At 39.9% G+C, this 24,178-nt stretch overlaps 1 protein-coding gene across 1 annotated transcript in view; it reads right to left on the bottom strand.

Moving 5' to 3' along the window:
- Positions 1–24,178, bottom strand: part of LOC141560992 (E1A-binding protein p400-like) — a 128,364-nt gene that overhangs the window by 2,420 nt on the left and 101,766 nt on the right. Inside the window, exons 37-55 of the mRNA XM_074299877.1 lie at positions 21,688–21,819; positions 20,957–21,001; positions 20,706–20,859; positions 19,884–20,110; positions 19,561–19,734; positions 17,918–17,965; positions 16,500–16,636; positions 15,320–15,376; positions 15,151–15,229; positions 14,565–14,834; positions 10,214–10,259; positions 10,020–10,129; positions 6,201–6,405; positions 5,641–5,738; positions 3,017–3,220; positions 2,465–2,618; positions 1,935–2,044; positions 1,294–1,440; positions 857–931 (exon numbers count right to left, since the gene is read on the bottom strand). Coding sequence (XP_074155978.1) covers positions 857–931; positions 1,294–1,440; positions 1,935–2,044; positions 2,465–2,618; positions 3,017–3,220; positions 5,641–5,738; positions 6,201–6,405; positions 10,020–10,129; positions 10,214–10,259; positions 14,565–14,834; positions 15,151–15,229; positions 15,320–15,376; positions 16,500–16,636; positions 17,918–17,965; positions 19,561–19,734; positions 19,884–20,110; positions 20,706–20,859; positions 20,957–21,001; positions 21,688–21,819 — 2,472 coding nt within the window. The remainder of the gene's footprint in view (positions 1–856; positions 932–1,293; positions 1,441–1,934; positions 2,045–2,464; positions 2,619–3,016; positions 3,221–5,640; positions 5,739–6,200; positions 6,406–10,019; positions 10,130–10,213; positions 10,260–14,564; positions 14,835–15,150; positions 15,230–15,319; positions 15,377–16,499; positions 16,637–17,917; positions 17,966–19,560; positions 19,735–19,883; positions 20,111–20,705; positions 20,860–20,956; positions 21,002–21,687; positions 21,820–24,178) is intronic.

Genomic DNA, 24,178 nt, shown 5'->3' with positions numbered 1-24,178 from the left:
CACCAAGAAACAGCACCAAACACTGGCTGCCATGGTTCACTCCCCACAGAAACTCCCAAATAATTAGATCCTTTAGTTCAATTAGTTCAATGTCTTAACATTCCCAAGAGAAATTAAGACCGTGCCTGCCATGACCCCCAATATACAATTGATTAGATCTGATTCACTTGTCAAGACTACTAAAAAAGCCATATTGACCAGGACTCAATCTAGTATTCTTTGCCATTTAAGATACAGTCTACTCTGAAAATAGCATCTTAAAAAGAAATCTGGGCAGGTGACTTTAAATTTTTAGCACTTGTGCCTTCAAACTTATAATTCTTTAATAAATGGCAGCAAAACAGCATTGGATTATTAACATTTGGTGAACATCAATACTATGCTAGGTGCTGTATAATAAAAACCATGATTCCTGTTCCCAAGAACTTTCAATCTACAATAGAAAGATGAAAGAAACAGAAGACAAAACAAGTGGAGTTCAGTAGGAAAACAAATAAGGAGGAAAAAGTGTCCAGTGGTTCAATATGCCCTTTGCTGACCATCTTTCAAGGGTTGATGGCCTAGAAAGCTAATATATATGTATATATACCTTTATTATACATAATATTATAATATATAATAAGGGAGAGATGAGTTTGCCATATGGGAAGGGGGAGACTATCCCCAAAGGAGGAAACAGACCCAATAATGGGGGGACAGTCAATATTCCACTGTAGAGGTGAGAGATGGGAAGTTTCCCACTTCCTAGAAAGGAAACTGGGGAACAGAGTGACCCAAGACAAGGAGAACATGGATTGAGTTGAATATTGTGGACATAAACAATGGTCAACTATCTTTAGGAATTTCTGAAACTCACCTGGGAAACAGAGACCATCTGTTGAAGATTGGCCACAGCTGTTTGTTGTTGAACAACTTGGGGAATCTTTGCAACCTTGAAATATGAGAGCAGGTAAATGCAATAAGAGAATAAGAATCTTTTAAGAGTCAGAATCTTAAAGACCATCAGAGGTCAACGAGGCCATCATTTGCCTAAGGAAACATCCCTAACTTAAAAGACTTACGGGGGCAGAGGGCTTCCTTTCAGCCCCATCCTCTCTGCCACTACCTCTGAACATGACTTTCCCACTTCCATTCCTCAAAGCCATGAGACAGGAGAAGACCTTAATTCCTGTGGCTAAAACAGCAAGAGTGAAGAGGAGCGGAACAAGGCCCTTCCAAGTGGCATATTTTACCCTTCACTGGCACATTGACCTGACTGTCCTTTAGAGGCTTGAGACCACAGGAGTGCAGTACCTGTACCGAGGCTGGCACTTGCTGGGCTCCTGTGGGCTTTGGGGCCTGGGACAGGGGTGTCATCAGGAACTGGGTTTTAATGCTGGGTTGAGGAGTATAAGCCACTTTCTGCTGCTGGGCCTGGACAGTAACATGCTGTGCACTGATCTAGAGAACAGAACATCTATCTTCAGAAGAAGTTCCCAGAAATATGTAACGTAGCAGAGAGTATAAGTATAGGTTAGGGAATCTACTCAAAATAATGTCAAATCTGTGTTCCTAATTAAAGACTTGATTAGGAAAGAAAAGGTAAAAGTTGAAAAATATGATAGACATCAATGAGAGTTGTTTAAACTATCTCTGCAAGTGTAGTGTCAATATTCAAAAAACAAGGTGAGAAGGGAAAGAGGAGATGAGAGAAAGAAAAGGGAGGGAGAGGAAAAGAACAGAGAAGGGAAGGGGGAGAAAGGAGAGGATCAAAGAAGGGAGAGAAAGAGATTGGAGGGAAGAGACAGAGATCCCAGAGGAGCCCCAAGGAACCCTGTTGGTTTTCGTGGGAATGGTACAAACTTCCTATAATGCAGTAAAATCCACAGCCTCTATAGTAGGTCAGAACAAATGTACACCCTTTGTCCATTAAGGGACTCAGAGGATTACTCTACCTTCTGCTGTACAGCAGCTTGACTCTGAGGTTGAATGACTTTCTGTTGCTGGTGGTTTTTGAGTTTCAGAAGCTGTTGGACATGCAGCGGCTGAGCAACCACCGTTGGACCTATACAAGAAAAACAACAATGGCACTTAGCATAGGATTCCAGTCAGTATTTCAGGAGGAAGTTTTTTCTCTAGCATCTTGCTCATCTGTTCAGAAAATGGAAGTTGAAATCAACGACTTGAACAGGAAAGCAAACAGGCTCTTCCCCCCTTCCCTACTCCAGTCCTGGGCTTTCCATCCATTAGACCCAAACTCTCCTTTCACAGGAAAATGCTCGGGTTCTGTTGCCTATTCTCAAGACAACAAAGGTGCAGCAGGCCAAGGACTATAGTTAAGAACAGTTAAAAAAGAATCTGCAATGATGAAAAAAAAACCAACAAGAAGTAGTTCCATGCTGAAGCCTGACACACATCAAGAAATGGGGTCACTTCACATCTTAAAGCTTAAGTGACCAAAGTGCCTGAAGATCCAGTTGCGCACCTGTGGCTTTCTGAGGCTGGCCGAGAGCCCCCCCAATGGCTGTCCTGTTCACGGGGAGGGCTGTGACTGCCGGCGAGGCGGTCACAGGGGACTTGGCGGCAGCGGCGGGGGCAGTCTGTCCTGGAGCTGGAAGCTGGGAAGCAGCCACCCGGGTCTAGATGGGAAGAAGCAGGGCCACGTTAGCTTCCCGAGGCCCTGAATCTGTTACAAATCTTTAAAGGTTGGAATCATCAGCAAGTATTGATGAAGCTCCTACAAAGGGCCAGGCACTGGGCTGGCTTCTGGGACCCGAGACTGGCACACCCTCGTCCCAAGTATACATTCCGTTGAGAGAGACGAGTACACATAAAACCATGTGGTGCACGTAAAGTTAAACAAGTACAAAGTCAGGCAAGGTGGCTGGCGACAAAGCAGGCTGAGGGAAGGGGCCCACTGACAAGGGGTGGGGGTGCAGGAAACCTCAGTCTGCGGGCGGGCACCCCTGGGACAAGGTCAGTTTGGCCAGAATCCACGTTTCCGGGCGAACTGCTCTGAGCCCGAGGGAAAACTCACCAGGCGGGCCACTTGCAGGTTGGCCACAGTGGTGCCGGCAAGCACGCTTCCGGACCTGGGGGCCTGGGCCCCCGTGAGCTGGGGGGGCGGGGCCTGCGGCGGCAGCAGAGCGGGCAGCGGAGCTGTCTGTGGTCCTGCCGCAGCGGGCGGCTGAGGCGCGGCCTGGGCGGCCAGCTTGTGCTTGGGTAGCTTGAGCGGGTGCTCCTGCGCAGAGAGAACACTTCTCTCAGCCTGCAGTCCTGAGAGTGCCCAAGCCTGTGCAGCTCGGGGGTTTTCTCTCATGCTGTTCTTAGGAACATTCTGAACGCTGAGAGTTCAATAAATTGATCTTTGCACCCACAATTCCACACACATAGTATATGTATATATTTGTGTACATATATGTATATATAAATATATATAAATACGCCACAGAGTTTATGTGTGTGTGTGTGTGTGTGTTTATGCAATGAAAAATAGAGACATTAAGACAAGATACTATATTGATCTAAAAGCAAGGCTCTGGATGTTCATGATATGAAACGGCTGCCTATGTCTTTAATCAGCAATAGGCAAAGCAGGAAATGAACATTTTAACCAATTAGAAGGTTTCAAATCTGTTCATTTCCTACTGAAATGAAATTTATAATATTTGGGGAAATGTATTTTATTTGGCAAATTTATGGTTTAAGACATCAATAGATTAATGTATAGAACCTCTTAATTAACTGGAAGCCCAGCCACATTTAAAGGGTCAGCAGTTTTATGCAAACTTATTTATCAGTAATTACTTTTGGTTTTGTCAGTATAAGTGACATTCATTTAATTTTAACCAATCCCTTTATGTCAAAATCAAATAATTCTTTATTGATAAACATGAAAATTTCCCCAAGGCCCCTTGGGTATCTTCCACTATGATACTAATTCTGATGGATCAGTATAATGTGGAGGTTTCCCAAGGATATGCTCATAAATGTTTAGAAACTGGCTCTTTAGGGGTAGAAATGGGAAGATATATTCACAACATACTTCTAAGGCTAATCTGCATTATTAACATTTTACTATCACACTCAAATGTAGACAATCAACAAAACAATAAATCAAGTCCTGATTTGTAGCATTTGCTGATTTCCAAAGTATAAATGATCACACTAAAAATTTAATAATCAGCTGGCATAAGCCAGCTCAAAGAGCTAGCTAAGGACCCCTTGCCAGCTGAGAGCATGTTCTATTAGTCCTACCAATCTGGAAAAGCTTTGGATATGGACCCAGTGACAAATCATATGTACATTATCCAAGGATCAACCTCACTAAGTTGGGAGAAGCTCATCACCAGGTTGGCTATAGAGAGTGATACATTTGTCACCCCAAAACACACACACATACACATGCACATGCACACACACACACACACACAGACACACACACACACACACACAACTTCTATCAAGTCATTACGAGGCTGAAATCTGCATTAGTGGAGGAAGCACCCTCAATGATGAAATTATGCACTCATGAAATACAAAATAACTGGAAGATGAAGGTCATTTGGAAAGTTAAGCAAAGCAAACAAAAAGTTGATGGGCTTTTGATGACAACATTCAGTCCTTTAATAATCTGTTAGCAAGTGATTGTTAGTTTAAAAAAAAATCATTCTATTTTAAGGATGTTTCCCTAAGTTTGTTCTTCCTTCTGACTTCATCAAGGTAATAAATAAGTTTAGGTACTGTGTACAAAAACACATATTAATAACAAATATCTGTATGATACTTTATAACTTGCCAAGTCTTTTGAGATACATTATACAAATACAGAAATAAAGAAAACTCCTTACCTATTGGTCCCTGAGATCCCCACGAGTGCCTAACATCAGTGAATGTCCTCCTTCTCCTCTACCCCAGACCAAACATCACCAGATCCCAAAGGTGCCAGCAAGGTAGAGGGCTTGCCCATCTAACCTCTCTTCTGATGACTCTTTCTCTTTTCTTTCTCACATCGGGATGCTAATCCCCACAAAACCACCACTTCACTTTGACTCTTGGCCCACTTTCCCTTTCCCAGCATTTATAGATTGGGTCACTCCACTTCACTCCCATTCCAACAGGAAGGATATGAGCACCACTGACAACACTTGGAGTGTTGTGTCATCAATTTGTCACCAAAGTGTCACCAACTACAAACAACCCTTCTAATAAGAAGAACCAACACCCAACCTTACTGTCTGCTCTGCCACTGCCATTTCCATATTTCAGCCCTCTTGGCTCCATCATCCCCTGCTGCTGTGTATCTGAAGGACTCTCTTGCTATTCCCCCTTCTATTAAAGTCCACTGGCTTCTGCATCTGCCCTGAATTGAACCCCCACATATGCACTGTCTCCCCCAAAAAGAACACTAGCTTCTTGAGATCAGGAAGAACTGTCCTTTTCTATTCCCAGCCCTCAGCATAGTGCTTGGAACAAAGGAAGTGTTTAATAAATGCTTTTCATTCATTCATTTTGTTTGATATTTTGTCTTTCCATTCTGTCTCCCTTCCCTCTCCACCCCAGGAGTCCAGGGGTCTGTTGTATCTCCTAAAGTCTCTTGCAATAGATTGGACCTAGAAGCCATAACAGCCTATCACAGTCCTAGAATAGTGGGATCCACACCTGAGTTGCTGTTTGCTGCTGTTGCTGCTGCTGCCTGAGAAGTTGAAAGTGGGCAGGAGTGATAGTTTTGCTGGAAAGCTGAACTCCTGTGGCTGTCCCTACCAAAAAAAAAAAAGAAAAGAAAAGAAGAAGAAGTACTTAAATCCAGGGGAAAAAAGAAAAAAGAAATCCTCAAATCTAAAATTTGAGGGATGATTAAATTAATGAATCTATAAATAAAACTTCAGCTTATGATATGCTTCTAAAGAATGATTCAACTTTGGAAAAATTGAGATTTTGAGAAGACAGTCATGCACTAAAAAAGAAAATAAAGAAAAATAATTTCCAGATAAATTGCTTTATATAAGCAACGAAACCCATTTCATTGCCCTTCCACTTTTTAATTTAGTACACAACTTCTATATTCTGTGGTAGACACTAAGAAAGTAAATGATCTGCACGACTAACTGTGGTCATTGTGCATGTTAAAAATTAACGCTGTACATCTGTACCATTTTCTATTTTCCAAAGCCATTTTAGATCTATTCTACAAGTACAGGAGTAAAAAATCCAGTCTTTACCTTGTGTTACCTGAGTCACTAGTGACCTTGTCTGAGCCTGCACAGGGGTCAGGTTAGTCATGCCCACTGTGGACGCTGGGATAGGAGTGACTGCTCGCACCCCCTGCGTAGACGCAACAGAGAGAAGCTCGGCAGAAGCAGCAGGTGTGGCAGCAGGCCGAGGCTGGCTATGAACCACTGGAGCAGGAGTGCCACCTCCTGAAGCCTTTTTTTAAAAAGAATGCAAAATGTCAACTTTTCTTCAAAGTGGCGCAAATACAAACTAAACATTCTTTTGAAAAAGTCAGTGCCTCTCAGTTTGTGGTAAATAGTTAATGCTAAAAGAGACACAGGAGCTATCTGCCACTGATGGCTGCTGCCTGAATGGTAAACAGACCAGATTGAATAGTGATCAAGAAATTCAATGACAAGCTATAGTAAGTGACTTCTCCCATCCAAAACCATTCAAAAAATTGGTCTGAATGAAACATGTAGCCTATAAGGCTGCTACAAGAGCATAGGGTTGCTCTAAACAAGCCCCAGTCTGAAAGTCAGAAAATCCCAGGGTGGGGACCTTGGGAGTACCAGGGAGGAAGCAGCAGAAAGTAACACAGGGAATAGCATGGTGCTGTGGCCATGGACCCTGGATTCAGACATCCCTAACACTGTTCTAGGATGCCAAAAAGGGCCTTAAAGAGCCAATGCTTTGTCCCTCAAAGAGCCCCACAAATCATTCTCTGGGAAGTGGTCAGCACAAGACCCCAGGAATGCAGGGCAAGACCATGCAGAAACAGAGCCATGTTCTAGCACAAATCTTCGATTCAGAAACTAAAACTAGAGATGAATCAAAATAAAGCTAGAGAATTACTGGCAATTAAACTCCAAATCTAAAAACCCAGGAAAAGGAGAGATTAACTTCACAGTAATAAGAAGAGGATTAAAGAAAACAAGATTTTTCACAAGAACTACATAAGTAATTAAGAGAAAGTTAGCAAGAGATTTTTCAAAAATTAAATTTAAAAATGGAAGGACAATGGGTAGCTTAGAAGAGAAAATAGCAAAACAAAGAAGAGGAATCTCTGAAAACTAAAATAAACCAAACAGAAATCAATGACTATATGAGAGCAAGACAAAATATAAAATATCTAATATCAGAAACATGGGTCTGGAAGAGGAGGGATAATTTAAGAATCACTGGATTCCCTATGTGGTAATCATCTGGACCCTATATTTCAAGAAATCATAATTGAAAACACTCTAAATCTATCGAGGGTAGAAGCAGAAATAATCTATCAGCCTCTATCAGGAACTCCCCAAAGTAAAAATATCAGGAATATGATAGTCAAAATTCATCTAAACGCCTAAGTCAAAGAAAAATAATGCAAACATACAATCAGAAGCAGTTCAACTACCATTCACAGTCATGATGACATAAGACCTGACAGCTTCTACTAAAAAACAAGAGAGAGATTTGAGAATATAATATTCCAAAAGACAGAGGATCTAGGCTTATACAATCCAAAATAACTTGCACAGCAGATCTAAGTATATTCCTAAAGAGAAAGAAAGACTTTAAGTGAAAGAAAAACTTTAAGCATTTCTGATTAAAACAAACAAACAAACAAACAAACTTGAGTAGGACCAGCAGAAGAGACCAAAGTAACCTAGAAAGGGAAATTTATTTGAGTAAGTGGAAAGAGTTGTCTGATTTCTCATAACTGGAAAGCATGAGAAGAATATACAAACATGAAGAAAGGGGTGAGGTGCTAGGTATCAGATGAACTAACACATACATAGGCAAAACAAGCCTCATCACTCTGACGTAGGGATGAAAAGCAGGGTTAAAATCAAAGAATTAATAATCTCAGAGGGCACCCTTAGATATCCTCTCAGACTCGTTGAGAATGGTGAACAAAATAAGTTATATGCATACAGTAGATATGATTTTGTTATGAGAAATTATCAAAGATGATTTCAGAGAATCCCGAGTTGTATGAACTAGTATGGAGTGTAGTGAGCAGAACCAGGAGAATAATTAAATGTATACAAGGACAGTAATACTGTTAAAAAAAATCAATTCTGAAAGACTTCAAAACTCTTATCAAGGAAGTGACCAGCCACACCTCCAGAGGACCTAGGAAGCGCATCACTCACTTTCTGATGGAAAAGTCTAGGACAGAAGGTGGCAAGACATATTTTTGGATTAGGCTTCTGTGAATTCATTTTGCTTAGCTCTTTAAAAATACAATCTCATTTAAGCCTCCTAAGAACCCTAAGGATTATTCTCCATTTTACAAATGGAGAAATTGAGGCAAACAATAATTAAGTGACTCATCTAGGATCACACAGCTAGTCAGATAAGAACTCTGGTCTGACTACAGACCCAGTTTCTATACACTGAACCACCTGATCTATCTCAGAAAAGCAAAAAAGCAATAATTTTAAAAGACACATTCTCTATGCAAAGGAGAGTATATTGATCTCAAGGAAAGGATGTACAGAGACAAGCTAAGTCTCCCAGAAGAATACATATCCAATACATGACTGAACACCCCAATACATGAAGTAATACAAGAAAATGGCCCACAACTTCTGATCACAGGAAACAAAATGTCTATTGAAAGAATCCAGAGAGTATCTCCAGAAGAAAATTAGAAAACCCTAGGTTGCAAATTCCAAGATATATAGTGGTTAAATTTAATTAATTCTAATGACAAACAACAAATTCTCCAAGTGATCAGGAGAAAGATCTTCAAATGAAAAAGAAAAGAAAATGGAATTACCCAAGATGATTCTGCACCCATCAAAGACCTTAAGAGGGAACAGAATAATGTGTTCCAAAGAGCAAAGAAGTTCAAGATACAACCTATGGTGACATACCTTGCAAACCTGAGCCTAATCATCAATGAAAAAAGATGGATATTCAATTTCAAAAGACAATTTTGAAGCATTCCTACAAAGAAAACCAGATTTGAACAGATGATTTGCTTTGTAAACACTACAGATAACAAAAATACAAGAAAGCTATATACAATTATAATTAAATAAATTACCCCTCTTCCCTCAAAAAGGGAGGACAATAGAGAAAGACAATCTGCAACCCCCCAAAGAAGTAAGTCAGTTCACCAATGCAATCCTCGGTCTCTCATCTGTAAAATGGGGCAAGTAGCACTTACAAGATTGTTGGAATCAAAACACTTTGTGAGCCTTGAAGATATTTGGGATGTGGTTGTTGCTATTATCTTAAATATCCATTAAAGTTTTCCTTCAGTGCTTCATTATGATGCAGAGGCAACACAGGATCTTCCAAGGCTGTCAGAAAGTTCAAGTTCTGGCAGGTTCCATGAAGGTAGAAAGGCTTCCAGTGAAGGCCAGCCCATGAGCCATTATATTTGGCACATAAGATCATGGGTTCAAAGCAGGAAGAGACTTCAAGATCATCTAGATCACATCCCTCATTTTGGATCAGATTAAAGTTAATTCCATCACCTTGAAGTTGACTAACTCATGATGATGGTTTTTGGCCAAAGAATCTCAAAAAGTCATGCAATGAGAAAGATTTTTATCTGCAGAGGTAGAATAAGCACCCACACTGATGAAATCATACACGCATGAAGATTAAAATATTAGAATACTTAACAAAATAATGGTAATAGCTAATATTTACAAAGTGCTTTGCAAATACCATTTAATTTGATCAGGCAGACATCTCAGTCACAAGATTAGTTCGGTGGAAGTGGTTTTAACTAATTATACCACAGTCACTAGGATTCTAAGAAAATGGGATCTGGGATATGCTACCCGAAGTATGAGTCAGAAAGAGGATAAGCCATTACTTACTGCCAGTGGTCCAGGTATAGCTGGCGAGGCAAGACGCTTATTGATGGGCTGGAATGTAGCTGCTGGGATGCCAGCTACTGTGCTCACAATGACATTTCCATTCACAGTAGCTGAAAGCAAACCAAAGCCAGGGAAAATGGGATACAGTAAAAGGCTTTTGCTGCCATGAAATGTTTTATTATAAAAATTCTTACCTGTCTGGATGCTTGTTCCTGTGACTGCAGGTTTGATTGTTCCAGCCTATTGAAAAGACAATTTTAAGTCATAATGTGATTTAAATATGGCTAAAATAATATTCAACATTGTGTATAAGACATTTTATTTTTCTGTGCATGTATTTCCACCAGAGTGGAGTGATGGATTAGGGAATTGGAAAACTGGGGCTGAAGCTTCAGCTCTGCCCATGTGGCTAGCTTTGTGATCATGAGCAAGTAATGTGTCCCTTTTGCTTGCTTTTGTTTGGTTCACAGACAGAGCAACTGTAAGCAAGGCACAAACAAGAGTGATCCTATCATAAGCAGACACTAGTGACCATCTAGACAAAATGAGGAAAGCAATAAGGACTGCAGGGTAAAGATCAACTTTAATCCAGCATGGATACATGAGAAAACAAGAATGAGAGACTTTGCTTATCTGGAAACTTATACATGGGAGCTCTTTCTCTGCCAAAAGTAGATGTGTTAATAAATTCTTGTCTTGTACTTCTTGGAGTGTGTGACAGGAAATGAGAGTTTCTACTTACTAACTGCCAGCAGAGCTTCCTTTTCAGGCACTAGACGACCTATGACTAGATGGTCATTGAGGACCTTTTCAATCATAAATCAGTGATTCTGGGATTTATGGTAATTTCATCCTTCAAAAAGAAGGAAAAACTATTAAAGAGAACTGTCCTTCTGGCACTGTTTCTGGGGTGGTGATTATGGAAGAGTGCCCTTTCTCCTTTCCAGCCCTACTAATAGCTTCTCTATGAGATTATCTCCCACTTACAATGAATAGTTCCAGGTTGTATCTGGTATTTACATGCCATCTTTCTCCTTAAGGACAAGGACAGTGTTTTTCCCTTTCTCTGACTTCCAAACAGCAAGCATAACATCTGGAACATAGGAAGTATTAAATAAAGGTTGACTGACTAACTGATGGCATTAATATAATATGTTCTAGATGCTAGGTTCTAAGGATACAGAGACAAAGGTGAAGACAAATAATGTCCACAAGGAGCTTTCATTCTAGCTGAAGGAGACAATATGTACATGTGTACATTTGTACACCAGAGACTCAAGGTAATCTGGTCGATTGTGGAAGGCACAAGTAAGCCAGCAGGGGCCTAGGAGCCTCAGACAAGAAGGCCTGGCTATGAGCCTTGAAAATAAGTCAGGATTCCAAAAGTTGGAGGTGAGGAGGGAGGCTTTTCCAGGCCCTGGAACAAAGCTTAAGATGTCCTGCCATGGATGAGGAATACTGAGAAGACTGCTTGTTGACTGGATTGGATCACACATGGGAGATGGCTGAAAAGGTGTGTTGGTTCTGAAGAGTCTACCAGAGAAGTTCATATTTGATCCTAGAGATGATGGGAGGCTGTGGAGTTTGCTGAGTAAGAGAGTGCTGTGGTTGAGCCTATGTTTCAGGAATTCAGCATGGCAGCTGTGTGCAAGGTGGACTGGAGAGGGAAGGCAAGGAAATCAGTTAGGAGACCATACTGGTCTAGTTGAGGGCTGGAGCTAGGATCATGGGAGTGGAAAAAGGGGACAGACGCAAGAGATATTGTGAGATGCAATGACAAGACATAGCAACTCACTGGCTGCCGGGGATAAGTGAAAGGGGAACTGAGAATGACAACAGGCCCATGAACCTGGAGGGGCCAGGAGGAAGGCAGTGCTCTCAACAATTAGAAATTGATAGAAGGATGAATCTGAGGGTGAAGAGAAAAGAGCTCAGTTTTGGACATGCTTACTTTGCCCTGACTATGTAGAGGAGTCAAACTCATGGTCTGTGGGCCTCAGGCAGCCCACATCACTCCCAAAATGTAACTGGGAAATATTTAATGAAATAAAGAAAATTACAAAAGAACACAGATGAATGTGTGATTTTCCAAGTCTATGCACTGCCCACAGGGACTCTCATGTAGGCTACTGGTCCTTCCTCTACTTGATATCCAGCTAGAAGGGCCAGCCAGGAGATATGGATGGGCCATCGCAGCAAGGGAGGACAGGCTGGAGGAGCCATGGATCCTCAGCAAGGAGAGGAGAAGACTTAGCAATGGTATGTTGTTAGGATTACAAGGTGAGAACTCAGGTGGACTGGACAATTACAAGGTGAGAACTCAGGTTGACTTGACAGTTCTCTGGCTCAGACCTTTGGTTCGGGCCTTTAAAGGGAGTTTACACCTTAGGAATTCAAAGAGGAGCAAGTTCATTTCCCCATGCCCCATTGAGTTCTCACATGCCTATTCTCTGGGAGGATAAAAGAAGGGCAGCATTGGGTCTGAGAGAATCAACTCTGGGATAGAGTTTTGACGCCAGGCAGGCTGAAAGGAGATCAGTCTGATTTGAGGAAGGATAAGAGTTGGAGATTCAGAGCTCCCAAGAAACCTGCGCACAGAGGAAAAGATTTTACAGATCTCTTCCCAGAGAAGGATTATAATTGAGCAGATGACCGGTCCCTCACAATTCAAGAACATTACAGTATGTCACTGTCTTCATGTATTTAAGGGGAATTAGGCTTGCTCTACTGTATAAATATAAAAATATAATTAGCAATAGTAATTATAAAAAAAACTTGAAGCAAGTTTCTCTGATAGAATATTATTTTCTGGAAATGATGAGCAAGATGTTCTTAGGAAAAAAAAACCTGAAAAGGCCTCCACGAACAAAGTGAAATATACTGTATACAAAGTAATAGCAGTGTTCTGGGATGACCAGCTGTGAACAATTTTGGTTTTCTCAGCAGTACAATGATCCATGACTACTCTGAAAGACTTATGATGAAAAATACTATCTGTATCCAAAGGAACTGATTTTGTCTGAAAACAGATTGAAGCATTCTCTATTATTCTCCCTATATCTCTCTATTTTTAACTTAATTTTTCTTGGGGTTTTATTTTCATTAGGGTAGGAGATCCATATTTTCTGTCATAATTTGACTGTTACGAAGATGTTTTGCATAGCTTCACATGTGGTTTCTTAATTGTGGGTGGAGATAAGGGAGAGAACCTAGAATTCAAAAATCTTAAAAACAAATGTGGGGAAAAAATTGTTTCAATGTTAACTGGGGGGAAATATTAAATAAATAAAAAATTTTAAAAGTGAAAAAAACAAGTAATGGTCTGTGCTGAATGACAGTGAAGCCCCCTTTGGGTCACTAGACTTAGGAAATCTGTGATTCTTTGAGACAGAGATTTTCCTTGGATTGTACTTAGTAATTGTCTATATAAATATAACCTTAACCATTAGAGTTCACTCATCTTTATTTTCAGTTATTTGCATAATGTCACTTCAATAGCTAACTTAGACCTAGTGTGAAATGTTCTTTTCTCTAAAATATAATGTTCTCTGAGAGCAGGTTTCTTGGGGAGCTTCTGGAGGCAGCCTTAATTTCAGTTCAGTTCAATAATCCCAAATGCAGCCAGGAATTAAACTCCAAATCCTTTACTATCTCTTTCCAAATCTTATCTCTTTCACTTGGGGCTCAGCTAGCTTTTCTGGAGGCCTTCCAGATCTTGGTTTCAGTGTTCTCCACAGAACAGCCTGCCACCACTTCTCTGTCTTCCTTCGTTCTGCCTGATTTGTGAATCTCCTTGACTGAATCCTGACTCTGAATCTCCCAAAGTCCCCTTTGGCCCTGAGAGCTTCTTGCTTATATGCTGCCCACATCACCGGGAAACCATTATTTGTTGTACGATTAAATCAAGGCTAAATTAGATTTAACCATTGTCTCCTCACTTCACTCAGTACCTTGTTCCAGGTTCTGGCCCATAACATCTCCTTGTAGGATCAGACTTAGCACCTTGTAAGAATCCTAACACTGGTGAATTCAATTGGAACCTAATATTCACCGTTTATAGTTCTCACATATAGTTCCTCCCTTCCTCCCCTCTTTACCTCTCTTTCCTCTCTCTTTCTTCCTCTCTCCCTTTCTCACCCCTCTCTATATCTCCTTTCTTCTCTCTCCCTCCCTCCCTTCTTTCCTCCTTCCCTACTTCTCTCTCTCTGGAAGGAGGTGCTATTATTTATTCATTCATTCTCTCTCTGTCTCCCCCTCCCCCTCTTTCTTCCCCCCTCTCTCTTTCTCTGTCTCTTTCTCCTTCCCCTTCTTTCTCCCCCCCCTCTCTGTGTATGTCTCTATCTCTTTCTCTCTAAGTGGAAATTACTGTGTTTGCTATTTATATGATTATTTCAAGGAATCTGCACACTATCCCTTTAACACTCTAGATACACATACCACTGAAGATCACAAATAACCAAATAAAGGAGGAGACGCATATAAAGGACTATATACATTCAGATATACATTTAAAAGAACTACAGTTTCTTTTCTATAAGTTCTTACCAACACTGCAGAGTTGGCTACAGTAGTTGCTGTAGGCTGCACTAATGCTGGGGACTGTTGGGCTACCTGTGGCTGGGGCTGGGTTTGGGGTTGGGGCTGAGGCTGGGACTGGGGTTGGGGTTGGGGCTGGGGCTGGGCCTGAGCCTGGGGCTGAGGCTGCTGTTGTTGCTGTCCAATTGCTTGCTGGGTTTGTTGTTGGTTGTTCTGCTGCTGCTGCTGTTGAAGCAGTATCCCTGTTTGCTGTTGACCTCTCTGCTGTTCAGCCAAAGCCTAGAAATAAGTGAGGGAAACACTCATTTCCTATATAGCATTTGTACTCATCTGCCATATTATAGCATATTGGGATATCCCCGGCACAAAAATCAATCTTTTCATCTACAAAAAAAAAAAAAAAAAGAAAAAAGAAAAAAGAAAAAGAAAAAACAACAGAGCACTACAGAAGAAGTTTAATGATGGTTCCCAGGAGGGCTGGAAGCATCCATAACGTGTTCCACTATGGAGTTATCCCACACAAGGATCTCTTCTTCAATGAAACATATGGACTATTTCTATGAACAGTTAAGAGGCACATTAATGGCTACTTTACCTTCTTCTCCTTAGCAATACGTTCAGCACGTAGAGAAGCAACCTGAATCGGAGGCAGGGGTTTGTCATAAGTGATTCCACTAGAAAAAAAAACAAGATATTGAGAAAAATTTTTCAGAGAAAAAACTGCTCCCTATAACTGAGAACTATTATGAATTCTGGGTCCCTACCTTTCAGCAAATACTGATGCATGTTTGGGATTCTTCTGGAAAGGATTCATTCCAAGCCTAAAAATCAAGCAAATATTACTGTTGTGATGGCTACTGCTACTGTTGCTATTCTTCAAGATAAACAAGTCTAGTTCATTCAACTGATCGTCATATGACATGACATCTCCTCATCTTCCTGGTTAGTTTCTTCTAGATTTATTCTAGCTTGTCACAATCCTTCCTAAAACATAGTGACCACAACTAAAAAGTCTTTTGGCAACTACATCATATTGCTGATTCATACTAAGCAATAAAAACCCCAGGGTTTTTTCAAATGAATTGCCCTTAAGGTGCATCTCTATAATCTATACTTGTGCCATTTATTTTTTGAACTTAAAGGCAAAACTTTCCATTTATCCCAACTAAACTTCATCTTGTTAGCATCATGTTTGATTTCTGAGACTCATTTGGACCCAAATACTGTCATCCAAGATCTCTTTTCCAACACTATCATCTGCAGATAAAAAAAAGAACACTCTCTATGTCTTCATCTAACCTTAGGGCTCTTAACTGGGGTTCCCAGAGTCCTTTGGGGATCCATAGTAAGATTTCAATGGATCTATGAACTCAGATGGAAAAAACATATCATTACTTTTTCACTAACCACTAACTGAAATTCAAATTTCCTCTAATTATGAATTTTTTTTGAAAAATCATTCTAGAAGGGGATCATAGACTTCACCTGACTGCCAAAGGGGCCTCTGACACAAAAAGATTACAATCATCTGATCTAAGATTTTGATAAAAATGCTGACTAGAACAGAACTAAGGGCAGAGGCCTTCAGGACTCCATGAAAGCTTTCCCTCCCATGGACACAGATACATTAATCATCTTGTCTAGGGACAGATTCAATCAATTACATATCTATTAACCTGATAAGAAGTCTCTCTTAGAAACCAATCCCTCTTACCTCTTTGTAAGCTGTATAACCTTACACTTACTTCTCCCATCTCTCAGGTGCATGTATATGCACACACACCCCACATATACACATGCATCACCCTACTCTAACATACCTTCCTCACCCTAATATTCTTAATGGGAAGATTTGAAAGTTCTTGGGCCTGCAGACACCCCCTATCTGCCACTCAGCTTGTAAACACTGTTTATTCAAGGAAAAGAGAATAATAAATAACTTACAAGGGCTTACTCAGGGGACTTCTCTTTCCCGCAATCACTTTTGCCATCTCAAAATGACTGGTATAAATTTGGGTGCGAGTGGAACCTTCATCTTGGGCATAGACCTGGTTAGTGCGAAGTGGGCGACTATTCTTGGTCTATAAAGAAAGGCGAGGGAAAGGTATGATGAACAGCCCCCCCCCATATTCTGTCTCATTTGTCCTATAGTCCCTGTCCCTTATTTGTGATCCAATGCAGCAAGGCCCTTGAAACCCCAAACAAAGCTCACAGAGTCTCCTTGGAAGACTAGAGCACCCGTCATCAAATCTTCAAGGGTCAATAGAGCTCTTTAGTTAGGGTGACCACACCCTGCAGCAGAAATCAGAAAGCATCCCCAAAGGAGGACAGTTGTTGCTTACATCAAAGACAGTACGGATCCTTGCAAAGAAGGATCCAGCTGATACCTAGAGTAGCTACATGTGACACAGCAATAACGACTACAAGACACAAATGTTACCTTCAGATTCTAGGAACAGAGAAAATCATTACCGCCAGCAGAGTTCAGGCATCAATCTATTGCCCATTTCCTCTCACTAGCTTTTAGAGTTTATACTAAAGGAACATACTTTCCCTGAACATGGAGAGCTTCTAATACATGTCCCCAGACTCTTTCCTCTTAATCCATCTGCTTTAAAGATACCTTACCCCTGCTTAAATACCTCCATTGACTCTCCTCAGCCCTGCCATCAAGGAGCTATACATTCCAACTCCTACATGTCTTTCCATGCCTACCTGACATGTACCTTTTGCTCAAACCAGACTGGTCTACTTACTATGCTGTTAGTATCCCCTATGCATTTCTGCTTAATGTATTTTCTTCCCTTCTTCTCAAGTCATGGCCATGGAAAATGCCTCTATCCCTTCTCTATATATAATATCTATTTATTCTTTAGCATCAGAACAAATCCTATGTCATCTAAGAAATCTTATCAAATGATTCTTATCCACATTCCTCTCCTAAACTCTTTTAGTTTCAATGACTATCCTGCCTATTTGGCACATGGACAGACAGATAGATAACCATGAATTATTTATCTCTTTGTGTATGTCTACAAGTCTCCAAGTCAGAACTCTGCCTTACTTAGCTTCACAGCTCCCTCTGTACCCAGGCTATTATCTTGTCTTGAGTATATAGATCACAAAAAGTATTTGTTGACAGACACACATATACACAAATACATAAAATTCACAAAATATCGGTAAAAGGAGTACATAGAGAATAATGTAGCATGTATGTCCCTATTAGGCAAATATAACTCCTGTATTAATGGTCTAGATATAATACAGGAATTTTTTAAATATAATACCTTATCAGTATAAGTATCAGTATAACTCCACCATTAGCCCAAATAGTTATTTTTAAAATTAATAATGCTTACCTTATAGATGTTTTTGGTCTTCTTTTTAGGGTTCACTTCAAACACAAGCTGTCAAATAGTGAAAATCAATAAATATCAAAAAGCACTAGATTTCATATGTGCCTTATTTATTGTTTATTTATCTATTGTACCTTGTTTTATCAAGTGCATAAAAAGACACAAAAACAATTTATAGACTAGAGAATATCTTTCATAATCTCCTCTACTCCACAGCCAACTCTGCAAAATGTTATATTACTATTTCCCTCAATATAATATCCAGTTAAGCTTTGCAAAAACACTTTACAAATATTGTCTCCTTTGAACTCACAATAACCCTGTGAAACATTTATTTATGTCCTCAATTCATAGATGAGGAAACAAACTGAGGCTGAAAAAGTGAAGGGACTGGCCCAGAATCATAACAAATAGGATAGGATTTGTACTTAGGTCTACCTGACTCTACTTGCAGCATCTGTGCAGCCACTGACAACACAATCCCCCTCCCAGACAACAACACCAAAGCCAAACCAGGGCCCCAAGCCTATTATCAATTCTTGCTGCTCTTAAAACTCAGGAGAGAAAAAGGGTTATTTATATAAATATTTCTGTAAGAATTGAGCCAAAAAGCCCTCTTTGAGTGTATGCCCATCAGTTGGAGAATGGCTGAATAAATTATGATATATGAATGTTATGGAATATTACTGTTCTGTAAGAAATGACCAACAGGATGATTTCAGAGAGGTCCGGAGAGACTTACAGGAACTGATGCTGAGGGAAGTGAGCAGGACCAGGAGATCGTTGTATATTTCAACAACAATACTATATGATAATCAGTTCTGATAGATGTAGCCATCTTCAACAATGAGATGAACCAAATCAGTTCCAATAGAGCAGTAATGAACTGAACCCGCTATACCCAGCGAGAGAACTCTGGGAGATGACTATGAACATAGAATTCCCAATCCCTCTAATTTTGTCCTCCTGCATTTTTTATTTCTTTCACAGGTTAATTGTACACTATTTCAAAGTCCAATTCTTTTTGTACAGCAAAATAACTGTATGGATATGTATAGATATATTGTATTTAACATATTTACATGTATTGGTCAATCTACCATCTGGGGGAGGGGGTGGGGGGAAGGAGGGGAAAAATTAGAACAAAAGGTTTTACAATTGTCAATGCTAAAAAATTACCCATGCATATACCTTGTAAATAAAAAGCTATAATAAAAAAAAGAATTGAGCCAACAGAGCACAGTTGATTGAACAGATAAAAGCAACAATGAAAAGAACGTCCCAGAAAGGGCTACAAGAGATTTTCTGTAGCAACCAGAGCTGCAGGGCAAATGCCTCCTTCAGGACAGGAGAGACCTTAACAATCATCCCAGCAACTTATCTCACATTAGCCCATGCTGGGCCATGGATGGGGACGATTCAGACACGCTATATATAAAACAAGCAGTCTTATTTCCGCATTACAGATGAGGGCATCCATGTGCAAGGCCACAAACCTCATCAGGATCAGAAACAGAACTCAGAACCTTATCTCCTGCATCCCTAGTCTAGGGCCTTTTTCTATTGGCACAAAATGTTGTCCCCATAAAACAGGAAAATGCTATGAGACACACCAAGATTTGTGAGCATTTCAAAAATTAGCTTACCTTTCCTTCTTCCCTTGGAATGATGACATTTTCATAGCGGTTTCGACACTGTTTGGGAGAGCGATAAACTCGACTACATGAGTTGACAAAATCACTTACAAGATCCCAATTTGGGGTGTGTGCTGGTGACACAATAGTAAGATTTAAAGGAAGTTCAAGCAGCTGTTTTACAGCCTAAAAAAGGAAAAACAAAATCATGCTTGTACATAGCATTTCAAATGCAAGTATCCATCATAAATCACAAGATTAGAAAATCTTCCCACATTTTAAAAGAAAAGCAGAAAGTCCACTGTTATCTAGAGAATCCATAAATAGTTTCTCACCTGAAGCAATGCCCAGTCTTCACTAATGAGCCACTCAGGGCTGTCCTGCCCAGACTCTGCTGTTGGCGAGGATTTGGTAAACTGGGTCTGCTGCTTCAACAGAACACTCTTCTTCTGCTCTTTGCCCTCTCGGCGTGTCTTAGACACCCCTGGAGTCACCCGGTCAAAGAGGGATCGAGGAGGAATAACAGTCTCCCCATACCGCTGCTTCTTCTTCCGACCAACAGCTAAGGAGACAGTAGAAAGAGGCATTTGTAAAGGCAAGCACAAGGAAGAGAGAATGCTAAAAGTTTAAGGAAAAAATCAAAGGGCCAGATTTGGGAGAATAACATGTAGGCCCAATAAAAGTTGGTTCCACTATTACTCCAGATAGCTGCTGCTTTCCTACACCTTATAGACATAAGACTCTCACTCTTTTTCATATTAATTTTGACCAAAGCAACAATGAAAAGGAGCCTTACCAATCATTAAAATCCCACTGAACTGAAACCATTATGTGTGTCCATTGACAACGAATAAGATTAGGTCTGAAAGCACAAATGAGCACCCTGATATTCTAGCTTGTGTCTGCATGCTAAGCCTGCCAACTGGACTGTGGCACCCCAGCTTGGCCCTTCAGGCAGGCCTACTGTGTTTGTATAGCTGTGGCTCAAAGGCAGCCACTCTGGGGCAACAAGTCAATCTCACCTGCCTTGGATGCCAGACTGCCAGGGCCCTAAAAAGTTGCAAGGTACCCAGAGCTCATCCCAGTATTTCACAGAGTAAAGAGTAAAGAAAGGTAGGAAAGAAATCTGACTGTCAATGATAATGTAAATTAGTTACCAGAGGGCTCTGCTTTGGGTTGCCTGTGCTCCTTCCTCACGTACACAGGTGGCAGCTGAGACTCCTGGATAGGAGTAGCTTCATACATTAGACACATGACAGGATCGGTGTAAATGTCATTGTCATCCTGAGGTGGAGTGGGAGGGGTCCAAAGCTGCAAAATAGTAAAATCATGCTTGTGACACAGCTGCCCAGTGCAAACACAGAAGCACACTTCTCTGATATACAAAAAGAAAGCCTGTTTAACTTACTGGCATTATCTCAGTTTGTCCATCTGGATCTTCATAAACATATTCCTGTGTTAAAGAGACAATTCTTAGAGTCAGATGGTTATGGGCAATATGTGGTCCACTGCTAATGGAGAAATCACTGTAACAGCTAGGTAGTTTTGCAGTTCCTAAATCACAGTCCATTCTAGGCAAGTTTTCTCTCCACAGCTAAATCTGACAATGTGCAAAGGAGGAATCAAAGCTATAACTACTGACAGAAAGCCAAGGCTTGGGAATCTCTCAAGCTAAATGCGCCTTTCAAGATAAAACAAAAATCACTTCTTGCTCAGCTCTTATTTTACCTTGTAGGATATTCAGAGCACATTCTAAGAATTTTAGCAAGTTCCTTTATAAAAAGGTTATAAGTAGGTGCTATTTTTCTAAGGCTCAGGATAGCAAAATGATTCTTGTGACTTTTTTATTACACTTTGTACTAAAAGTCCCTTCAGTAACTGACAAGTGAATGCAGTTTATGTGGGGAAAGTATTCAAGAGATTCACAGAAAGACAAACCTACAAAAGGAAAAAAATAAAGCTTGGAAAATGGATTTTATCCCTGTCTGATGCTCTGCACAATGCATAGTAGATAAATAACCCTGGCTTACAATTAGCATATTCCCTTTAGGTGTCTTCAACTCTGAAAACTTTCAGGTGCAGATTTTATCATCCTATAATGTAAGCTATCATATATTGCATTTATGCAAGGATAGGTACCTTATTATAGGCATCTTCCCTCGTGTAAGTCAACAACTCCTCTTCCTCCTCTAGAAACATGCTTTCTGCTTTTTCCTTCAATTCTCTCATATGATGTAGTTCCCAAATTTTCTTCACATTCTTCAATTTCCTCTATTTCAAAATTGAACAACAAAGAAGCTTTACATTTTTAGATTTTTAAAATATTCATTAGTAGACCTTGACCATGTCATTTGAGTCCCGACAGTCAAGGGAGTAAAAGGAGAAGACCCCCAGGACACAGTGACATATAAACCCTAGACACTTTAGGACAGCAGATCTCAAAATTTTTTTAAATAATAGGCATGATCTCATGACCTATGACTTGGAAAGAAGAGACAGTTTAAGAGGGATGGGACTGAATGAATTCTGACATTCATCACAAATGAGTCTGAAGAAAAGGGCCGGAAAGTACCCAAAGAGACCAATGTGACTATATATGAAAGGAAGCTCCCCGGGGAGCTCAGAATTAAAAACAATGTATACACAGGAGTTGGAAACGAGAAGACCTACAAAAGGTTTCTCTAGAGTTACAACAATATGCTCGTGGGAAAACTAAAACTCAGGATGAGCTGAGACAAGATAAGAGCATTCTTATATTTTAAAACAAGTAGAATAGGGAAGGAGCAGCTCACTCTCTCATGTGGACAGAGTGCAATTAAAGTGCAAAAAAATAAAAATAATGAAGAAACAGTCAAACTTCTTAACTACCTTTTTCTTACAACTTCTTTACTAAATTAGAGAAGGACTTTGCACTGGAAAGTGTAAAACACACATGGATGGTTAAAAGAAAGTAAAGCCCAAGATGGATGAAAATGTCATAAGAAAACCCTTAGCTCTATGCATCAAATAAGTTTAAATCCTGGACCAGATGAATGAAATACCAGAATGGGAAAAGAATTTGCAAGGAATTGTGGAGATGAGAACAAGAAGGATATGAAGACAAAGTCTAATTTTCAGAAAGAAAAAGGAGATTGTGTAAACTACAAATCAATTATATTCACCACCAATCTGTGGCAACATTTTAGAAAAGATTATCAAAAAGATGTTTTATGAGCTCTTAGAAAGAGAAATGATGAGAACATTAAAAATAAGCCATTCCAAGCTAGGATTTTCTTTTTTTAATATAAGGAATTTCTATCACTAGTAAAATCATAATAATAATGGTAATAATAATAACATAGATGATTCAAGAAAATGACAATAGTAGTGAAATACATCATTATAGATTGTGAATATTTAGTGCCAGCTCAATACTTCCCCAAAATCTCATGACTAGAATTAAAGAGGCAGCCAGGTAGGTCATTGGACCTAAAATTAGGAAGACATGCATTTAAATCCAGTCTCAGATAGTTAATAAAGTGTGGCTCTGGACAAGACACTTAATCTGTTTGTCCATGTTGTTGGGAGGCTCAAATGAGATGATGTAAAGTACTTAGCATGGTGCCTGGTGTTTGTTGACACTATATAAATCCTTCTTTCCTGTCTCATGACTCTAGAACAGGCTCATTATCACAGGCCAGACAGTTGTCTCTAACTACTTAGGCAAAATATCAATCCATAAAAACTTAAGAACAAACATTTTTAACAAATGTCATCATACCAAGCACTTACAATCTCTAAATCATACAGAATAAAAAATTTTCAAAAAACAGACCTAACAGAGAAGATCCAAATCCCATGAGAACAAGATGAGATTCAAATCATCACTGTAGTTCTGCCTACTACTCAAATTGTACTGAGAATATTTTTAATGAACCTACAGATGATTAACTTGAATCTTAGCACTTTTATTGCCTCAAGAGATATTTTATTTCTCATACAATAGTCTACAGAATATTAATTGCTTTAAAAAAAAAACAACTAAGGGGCATAGTGAACAGTCCCGACCCATTTCTATCTAAACTCCATTAGAACAGATGAGAACAAGATGATAATGATGATGAGGATGATGGTGGTTGATATGCATAGATCACTTTAGTGTTTAGAAAGTAGATTATATGTTCTCACTTGATTGTCACAATGCCCTGTAAGATAAGCACTTCAAACATTAGTGTCTTCATGTTCCAGATGAGGGGAATGAAACTCAGAGTTTAAAATGACTTGGCCTTATTCATAAAGCCAGTAAGAGCCAGAAGTCAGATTTGAACATACCAAGACCAGAATTCTTCCCATTGTATCTTGAGATCAATGTAAGTCCAGAATTTCATTTCAAAAATAAACCAAACCAATTGTACAAGTACCAGATAAAAATCGAACGGCTTAAAGGCAGTTTGTCTAAAGAAGACTTAAGGTTTTAGTTGACCACAGACTTGATATTAGTCAAATGTATGATAAGTCCAACCCTAAAAAGCTGATCATGGACTCTTATGTGAGAACAGTGTCCAGACCCTGGTGTGAGGGGATGTTTCTGCTCTGCACTGCTCAGGCCCCAAAGGCCAATGTATTCTAGTCTCAGCAACACATGTCCTCC

The sequence above is a fragment of the Sminthopsis crassicaudata genome, chromosome 1 (genome assembly GCF_048593235.1).
Source record: "Sminthopsis crassicaudata isolate SCR6 chromosome 1, ASM4859323v1, whole genome shotgun sequence".
NCBI classification, from domain to species: Eukaryota; Metazoa; Chordata; class Mammalia; order Dasyuromorphia; family Dasyuridae; genus Sminthopsis; species Sminthopsis crassicaudata.
The sequence above is the reverse complement of the archived record's forward strand: the minus strand, read 5'-3'. Positions and strand labels throughout refer to the sequence as shown.